The following is a 9,438-nucleotide window of genomic DNA, read 5'->3' on the forward strand; positions in this document are numbered from 1 at the left end:
GGCAATTGTTTTTTTTTTTCACCAGAGGGCAGCAACCTCCTCCTTCTGGGGTCCTACAAACTGCTGCCTCACGGTAGGGGCCCCGCTGCTAGTGCGTGCAAGAATGTTTAACGTAAAGAGAGTATTAAAGGCCCACTCCAGTGAATTCATTTCTCATTCATTATGTAACTAGCCCCCCGCCACCCCACCCCCAGTATATATTGTTTAAAGTGCACATTAATCACACCAGATCTGTACCTTCTCATATGTATGAGTGTATATATGTATTCCTCTTCACATCTATTTCATTAAGCCTGAAGAAGAACCCTGAGTAGGTTTGAAAGCTCGCTAGAACATCATGTCTTTTTGTTAGCCATTAAAAGGTATCATATCTCCAAGATTACATGGTTTTCTTGCTGGGAACAATCACATTTTGCTCTGCTGGCTAACACCGTACCAAACCTTTTTTTGTTCCTCCTATTACAGTGACTGATGATGATCACACGGCTCCTGTCAAAAAAAGCAGGCGGACTATAGGTAGTATTAACGCACGAGAATCCCGCTAGTAAAAACAAAACCTGAAAAAACACGTCCATCCGAAGATGTCCTCGCTGCGTATCTCATGCATCAATAGAGGACATGCTGCGTCTTTTATCATGTGTGCCTGAATGGCGCAGTGTAAATGGGCTTTTAGTACCGTGTATTACACATGTAAAAAACAAGTGTAAATCACTTAAATTTTATTAAATATTAAAATAATAAAAAGGTAATAAAAGTTTTAAAAAAAACCTTTTGCCAGATGTATAATAAAAAAATCTACATAAAAAGACAAAAATCTATTTGGTATTGCTAAAAAATAAATGAGGCCCCACAGAACTATGTCGACGGAAAAATAAAAAAAAGGTATGGCTGTCAGAAGATTGCGGAAGAAAATAATTTTAAAAAATAAAATATCTTTGGGAAAAAAAGTGGTAAAGGAAAAAATAAAAAAATAAAAATAATTTTTTTATGTTAGTAATCGTACTGACCCATAGAATATAGTTCTCACGTCATTTTTGCTGCACTGTGTACGCCGCAGAAACAAGATGCACCAAAAGATGGCAGAATTTACACTCAATATCTGACCACCTTTGCAAAATGGCGATCGAGCCACAAAACAGAAAAAGGTTGAATATGTGGCATGCGCCAAAATGTGTCACCTTTTTACACCAGAAACCCGGCAAACATCAGTTAATACATTTCCCCTACAACATCCTGATAAAGTAGTGTAGAAGGAGGCCAGACTAACGAGAGAAGTTCTAATTACTGTAACAACTATAAGGGCGCAGTCAGACAAGCAAATTTTTCACGCATGTAAAAAAAATAAAAGCACATGGCATGTAGAAAATAATCACGTGACCGGGTGCATTTTCACTCACACGTCCTATGTTTGGTAGGTGCGCATTTTAAAGAATTCTAAAAAACGGACATGTGACCGCTTTCATTAGAAAGCATTGGTTCTAATAGATTCGTTTCGGAAACGCGCCTATACATGCAGGAAAACTTTGCTGGTGTGACTGAGCCCTAAAGCATGTGGAATGTCCTCTTACACAATGTAACTACATGACCATCTACCTTGGCCAAATGGGAATTCATCCACTTGGTAAATGTTCTCTTGAACGGCTTCTTGCTCATCTGAAAAAGAAAGATTAGAATTATGATAGGATATTGGGCATTGTGGCATTATGGGGCCAATGCTACGGCTTAGGCACAATGCCCACGGACAGAAATTCTGCAGCGGGATTGGCACGCTATCATAGGATTGCGTTAGTTTATGCACTCTAAGGGCGCCTACCCATTGGCGTTGCTGATTTTCGTGCGTGAAAAACGCAGCGTTTTTCGTGCCTTTTTTGCGGCGTTCTTCATTAATTTCCATTGACAATCATGGGTGCATTAAAGGGGTTGTCTCACACGGTTTTTTTTTTATTCAATAGGCCCCACGTTCGGCGCGAGACAAACCCAAGGGATGGGTTAAAAAAAAAAAAGTTTATTACTTACCCGAATCCCCGCGCTCGCGGCGACTTCTTTCTTCCTTTACCAAGATGGCCGCCGGGATCTTCACCCACGATGCACCGCGGGTCTTCTCCCATGGTGCACCGTGGGCTCTGTGCGGTCCATTGCTGATTCCAGCTTTCTAATTGGCTGGAATCGGCACACGTGATGGGGCGGAGCTACGAGGACCAGCTCTCCGGCACGAGCGGCCCCATTCACCAGTGAGAAGACCGGACTGCGCAAGCGCGTCTAAAAACGCCAGAAGACAGCGAATTTAGACGGATCCATGACAACGGGGATGCTAGCAACGGAGCAGGTAAGTGAATAACTTCTGTATGGCTCATAATTAATGCACGATGTATATTACAAAGTGCATTAATATGGCCATACAGAAGTGCTGAACCCCACTTGATTTCACGAGACAACCCCTTTAAGAGAAAAATAAGGAGACATATGCAACTGACAGTTCCTATGTGAAAAATTGCAACGCAACGAAAAAAAAACAACAAATGGACAAGAACACATTCTATGCTAATTGCTCTTCAGAAAAAACGCAAAACGCAATTTAGCATCGCAGGAAAAAAAAATAAATAAATAAATAAATAAATCGCCAGTGGGTAGGCGCCCTAATGCTGGCCTATGATAAATCGCAGCATGTCCTAATTCTGTGCGGCCCCACGCTGGATGGGTAAGTATGAGACTCTATATGAATACACATATATTATATATATTCTAAACACACACATTTTATATAAATATACAAGGGCAACATCACACGGGCTTATGCACAACTACGATCACCAGTATGGAGCATAGTGGTGCATTAATGGAGGGTTTTTCCCCCTTCTCGGCCCGTTCAAACTCCATGCCATTGTGCAGAAGGCTGAAAATAATTGGGGGAAGATAGGTGCGACGTAGTATTCACTCCCGAGAAAAGAGCTGAAATCAATTGTCTCGTGATTATCACGGCCGCTTAAAGGAACAAAATCATGCGCATGTGTTCAAACCCCTAGTAATACAGTATGCTAGGCTGAAGAATGACACCAGGGGTGCGGATTTTGACTGTTTTTGGTTGCAAAAATGCTGCATAATTAGCAGCAGAAATTTCTACCGTGGACAGTCTGCAGCACTTCTGCCACCTGTAAGCATACAGTAAGTCAGCTTGAGGTATGCTGCCACATACAGAGTGGCGTCAGTAGTAATAGTATCCCCCAGAGTGGCTTCACTAGTAATGGGGACCCCACCCCCACAGAGGCCTTGGTAGTAATAGTGTCCCCCCATATACTTACCCTTCTCCTGGTCTACAGAGCTCTCTCTTCTCGGCGCTGCTGCAGGCAGAAGTGTGTGCACCCAAAGCAAAGCATCTCCTCCCTTCTCCTCTCCTCCTGTGGAACAAATGAGGATCGGTCAGGGGGAGAAGGATCCTGGATGCACACACTGCCGTCCACAGCGCCACTGACTGATTACAAGCCAGGGAGCTTGGACCCTAGGAAAGGCAGGACACAGGGTCCCAAAGTGGGACTGTCCTGCCTAAATTGGGACGTCTGGTCACCTTATATAAGGGCTTAAACAGATGAGTGCGATATGTAGAGAATAGAACCCATTGATTGCAAACGGGCTCATTGCGGCTGTATTTGCCCTATCTTGTGCGTGTTTGTGCACCATAGAGTCCCACGTGAGGTGGGCAAGCGCGCACATCTGCCTACGCGGGTATGCACTAAGTGCAGTGCAGATCTGCAATCATCCACGTTAGGCAAATTAGCCTTTTAAATCAGGGTGCGGTGATTCCACTGCTTGTGTGAACGAATGGAGCCTGCGGACATACACTCCATATTTGCACAGGCATGAATGTTAAATACACTCGTTCACTGCGCAAAAAATGTGCAGGAGTGAGCGTGTTACGTTACACGCTCGTCTGTCGTTGCCCTAAACCTGACTATATCTTGCACACAACCTCTTATTCTCCCAGACTTTAGATTGCACTCACAAGCTTGTCTAATAAAATAGTCTTTATTGTCTCAGTGTAAATAAAAAGTCCTATAATACCGTATTACTGCGCCAATTTGCAACCCCCAACAATAACTCACACAGCAACCGTAGATTTATAACATCCTCCTAACATTTCTGTATGACCCCTTTCTATCATTTGACACCTCAGCATTAATCCCCATTGTGGATAAATCCGTCTATGACCTCCATAGAAGCATCTCCGCCCGCTACCACCCAGATCTGCACTGGCGAGGGCGCTGCCCGCTGTAACATATGGAGATACACATCATGTATCTGGATGATGGACACTTATTAAATGACCTCTCACAAGACTTTATTATTCCTCTCATTAGCACAATTTATGTTTTTTCCTCCGCCGGGTTCATTTAAATTTCCAATCAACCGTAAGTTTTATAAAACTACAAAAGTTTCTGATGAACTATGGGCACCACTGCCAACCCAGACATGAAGTGCCATCCCTGCCCATCTACTAATAATGTGGCACTGGAAGAACCAGCTATGATTTTCTCCATTTCCCTGGGCACTAGACCATCACTCATGGTGGCCACATCACAGTGTATATGGCAGAGCAGGGTACTGGCAGGCAAAGTACTGGCAAGCCTGGTACTGGCGGCTTCACTGACCTTTGACCTCCAATCGGCCAACTGCCATTTCCTTTCAACTGACGACGGCAGCGGTTGGATCGAAGATTACAGGACTGAGAAAAATGGAGTCCAATGGACAAAAAGGAGACGTCGAAAAGCGCAAAAGAGAAGACGAGAGCGTGAGCGGACTCACAGCTATAAAGAGGAGGAGGAGTGGAGAGGATGAGGAGCCAAGACCAGGCACCAGCCAGGACCTTCTACCATCAGACCGCGGATTTGACATCAAGCGCTTCACCGCCCTTCAGATATTGGGCAGAGGAAGCTTCAGCGAGGTAAGTTATATGACTGTTATTTTCTGGGAATGGCGCAGTGACGGCTCCTCCACATATCAGTATTTTGCTCCCTTCTTTTTACGGTTTTTGCTGCGCAAAATTAATAGTTTGCTCAAATTATAGCACAGCTCATTACAGACACAATGATACCACATGTGGGGGGTTTCTTAATTTTTTTTTCATACAAATAGGGGAAAATGAGCAAAAAAAGGCTTTTTAAAATGTACTTATTTAATTTTGCTTTTTGACACTGTTTATGTCCCTGAAGGGGACCTGATCCATAGCAGCTATGATTACTATTACAACCTTATCGATTGTAAAAACAATCATAGGCAACAGTAAAGCAAGACGCCTCTATCTAGCATCCTGCCACCCATCGCAACCCATCGGCCCTCTGCGATTACATCGCAAGGGTCCAATGACATCACAAGGAAAGCGCCCTTCCTCTGTGAATCCTTTAATTTGCCGTGATCTACATAGATCGTGGTATGTAAGGAGTTAACAGCAGGGGTCACTGTCCTTCTGCACCCCGGCTGTCACAGCAGGAGGCCGGCTATCAGAAACAGTCAATGGGAAACCTCGCATCACACGCCATACAATCTGTTTTCCTGTCCCATTGAAAACAATAGACAATGGATTTTGAGGAACATGCAAAGAAAACATGCTGCAATTTTTTTTCCTTGCACCAAGATGCGGTGCGGGACAAAAAGAGAAAAACGCCCATGTATATGACTCCATTCAAAAGAACGGGGTTCTAATTTGCACAATCTTCTTGGCCATGTGAAAGCGCCTAGTGATAAATCCACCATGTGATAAATATATATGATTTTCCCTTCTGGCCGCTGTCAGTGATAATTTCTTATCTGCTTTCTTAAGGTGGTCCTGGCATCTTTTCCTGGAAGGAACACCTTCATGGCCATCAAGGTTGTTGACAGAGGAAAGAGCAAGGCAGACGTCATAAGGAGAGAGCGGCGGATACTCCTGAAGGCCCAAGACTGCCCCTTCATCTACCATCTGTATGCCGCACAGCAGTCTGCAGACCGGGCCTACTTCATCACGGAGTATCTGTCCGGAGGAAGCCTGGCGGCGATGATCAGGATGTGCGGCAGCTTGGACATCAACCATGTCAGGTGAGTAAATGACTAATCAGGAGACGGGGGGATACTGAGGGCGACATGACAGATATAGAAGAGTGGAGGGCGTACAGGTGACACTATGATGGTGACATGACGTCGGGGACTTATTTCATGTCATTGATACTACACTCTTTTCTCAGATTCTACACAGCGGAGATTGCATGCGGCCTCCAGTTCCTGCACCGACGCTACATCATCCATCGGTAAGCACAACTTTCCCACATCTCCCTGTTTCCCTGGTGAAGATAATGTACCCAGCTTTCCCAGAGTCCTGAATTAGGACTGGTTAAGCTGTGGTACATTATTTCTCTACTACATTATTACTGCATCACTCAACAGATTAACCTTTTTACTTTTCTTCATTGTAGTGACATAAAGCCGGCGAACATCATGCTGGACGGAGATGGACACATCCGCCTGATTGACCTGGGGCTGGCCCAAGACGGCGTCGTCCCGTCTAAGAAGATCAGCGGAGTGACAGGCACTTATAGATTCATGGCCCCAGAGGTGCTTCGTGAGAAGGACTACGACGCAGCAGTCGACTGGTGGGGCCTGGGGATTGTCGTATCCTGGATGGCGACAGGACAGTCCCCCTTCTACCACGGCTCCTCCAGGAGAAAGATCATCAAGTCCATCACCAGAAAGAAGCCAAAATTCCCATCTTGGCTAGATGCTGACGTAAAGCATCTTCTGAAGAGACTGCTGCGGAAGAAGCCAAAGAAGAGGCTGGGTGTCCACAAGAATATCAGAGGTCACCGATTCTTCAACACCGTGAATTGGGAGGAGCTGGAGATGAAAAGAGCAGAGCCGCCATTCAAACCCTTCAGCAGAGTTCCCAGGAATCGAGACCTGCCGTGGCCGGAGGGTGGTACACCCCTTCACCCTGTGGACGGATTTTCGTACACTTCACCAAGCTGGACCCGGTAAGATCTTCCTCCTCTAGGGTTGATGTTCTTCAGGCAGACCTCTGTGTTGATTATCATTGTTCCTCTGGTGTCAGACAGCTCAGGAGGTCATATAATAACATTATTATTGCTCCTGTAAATACCATGTCTCTACTTCTTCTTAGGATGACGAGAAGAATCCGATTGTGAAGGAAGCCGCGACCATCGGGTAAGTATCCTCTATACACACTCACACATACATATCTGTACACCTATACACACAGGACACCTACAATCATATCCATACACTGTAGCAAAACTTCACATACCGTAGAAAGCTTAATACATAAACCATTTCCTCTAACATAGCAAAGGACTTTGGGGAAAATATATTAAGACCAGCAATATGGCCTCTATTATGGCTTCCACAATCACAAAACTCCCAATACCTCATAGTAAAGACACAGTTGCAGAAAATAACTTTTTTATATCAGATCCCAATCAGATCCTGATACAAGTCATTATGTTACAGTAGTTCACTGGTTTATATCCACAACTGGTAACACTGACAATTCCTTCTTATGTCTTGTAGGCTCGGCCCACGACAACTGTCTGCTGAACACACGACTCTGCTGCTGTAGAAGACCCCGGCTTACCAACAACATCCTCTCTCCACCAACTGCATCCTGCGTATTACCATCATGCTACCCCGACCTTGGCATCCTTCGGCTGGCATCGAACATCATCCTCTCCTGAAGACCCTCTACGCCCCCAGGAGCGGCCTGTGCTTGATTGGTAACTGGCGAGTTCAGGAACAATAGCCCGAGTGACTATCATCCCTGAACTCCTGGTTACTAGTAAGACCTCGGCACAGGCCAGGTAAGCAGCACGCACCACATACATGAAGGTTAGACACTAGTGTAGACACTAACACATACATAGACACAAATATACACACAGATAGGTGTAGATGTCGGCTTTGATCTTGGGACTTGCTCTGATCGCCATATTTGGGGTCAGGAAGGAATTTTTCCAACTTGAGGACAATTGGCTCATACCTCAAGGAGGTTTTTGCCTTCCTCTGGATCAACTCACAGCCTTAAATAGGGTTAGGTCTTATTTATAAGGAATCAGCCACATAAATAACATAATATAAACATAAAGAAACACAATCTTTAGCTGACATCACATACACCAGGGAGGTGAGCGGCTGGCGTTTGATCCTGAGATTTATTCTGGTCGCCATATTTGGGGTCAGGAAGGAATTTTTCCCCCTTAAAACAGGATAATTGGCTCTTTCCTCAAGGGGGTTTTCGCCTTCCTCTGGACCAACACAGTCTATAAACAGGTTTAGTTCAATACACTTTAGATTCCCCACAAACAATAAATGGTAAGAGATTTATTTAGATTTCTGACAACAAGAATACATTCTAATAAGTCAGGTCAGATGTCGGCTTTGATCCTGGGACTTGTTCTGATCGCCATATTTGGGGTCAGGAAGGAATTTTTCCCCTTTATACAAGGATAATTGGCTTCTTCCTATCAAAGGGTTTTCGCCTTCCTCTCGATCAATAGCCTCAAAATACCTCATAATAAAATCTACCATTTCCTACAGCTAGAAATAAAATGTTCTTTCTCCCTCCATAAACCTTTGTGTCGGTGTCTTTATTTCTATTGGATGTCTTAGGCCTCATGCCCACAGCCGTGGCGGACTCCGCTAGTGGAATATTGCAACGGAGTCCACCACGGCGCCCCCGAAAACCCTAACACTCAGCTTCCGGTTCCGCCATGCTGTTACCGTCCTTCGAGCCGGTGCGCATACGCAGTACAGTGCATGATGCGCCGGCAGTGCCAGATGATGCAGGTAGGCACGCGTTTTTACGCGATACTTCCGAAGGATAGCATGACGGCTATGTCAATGGAAGCCGGCCACGCATATTCCCATGGCAAATAGAGCATGCCACCGTTTGTTGCACGCTGCGGAATTCTGCAGCGTGAACATTTAGCTGTTAGGTTCAATAGAACCGAATAGCTCCGGGGTAACGCCGCGGATTTCCGCCGCGTAAAACGTGGCAGAAATTCGGCAATGGGCATTAGCCCTTATTTAATGTTCTCTCAGACAAAAATGAGCGATAATCGCTACATGTAAACGCAGACATTGTGTACTTTTAATTTGATCGATGGATTTTAGCTAAACTTAAAATTCATCATGCAGCCGCTGAAAGACTGAGCACAAATACTCCGTTTGAACGTATTTTACTCATCCTTCAATAGACTGCAGGATGTTCTCCCTGTGGTATGTTTACACTAGCCAGGAGGAGAATAATGGAATGTGCAGGCAGCTGTTTGCACAGCTTGGAGTGTGTTTAAACACACACTGGTCTCTGCAAACAACTTCTAGAGGTCCTTTTACATGCAAATGAAGCTGATAAAGTGTTAATGTCCATTAACACTTTATACAAATAGATTGCTAAATCTTTCA

At 44.8% G+C, this 9,438-nt stretch overlaps 1 protein-coding gene across 1 annotated transcript; it reads left to right on the forward strand.

Moving 5' to 3' along the window:
* Positions 1-6,009: 6,009 nt before the first annotated feature.
* Positions 6,010-6,881, forward strand: LOC136598674 (protein kinase C theta type-like; the record flags this gene model as incomplete). The annotated part of the gene is made up of 3 exons (XM_066588757.1): positions 6,010-6,066; positions 6,213-6,275; positions 6,441-6,881. Coding segments are annotated over exons 1-3 (545 nt in total), but the record flags the coding sequence as incomplete, so codon positions are not given.
* Positions 6,882-9,438: the final 2,557 nt, after the last annotated feature.

Source organism: Eleutherodactylus coqui, unplaced genomic scaffold (genome assembly GCF_035609145.1).
Source record: "Eleutherodactylus coqui strain aEleCoq1 unplaced genomic scaffold, aEleCoq1.hap1 HAP1_SCAFFOLD_113, whole genome shotgun sequence".
NCBI classification, from domain to species: domain Eukaryota; kingdom Metazoa; phylum Chordata; class Amphibia; order Anura; family Eleutherodactylidae; genus Eleutherodactylus; species Eleutherodactylus coqui.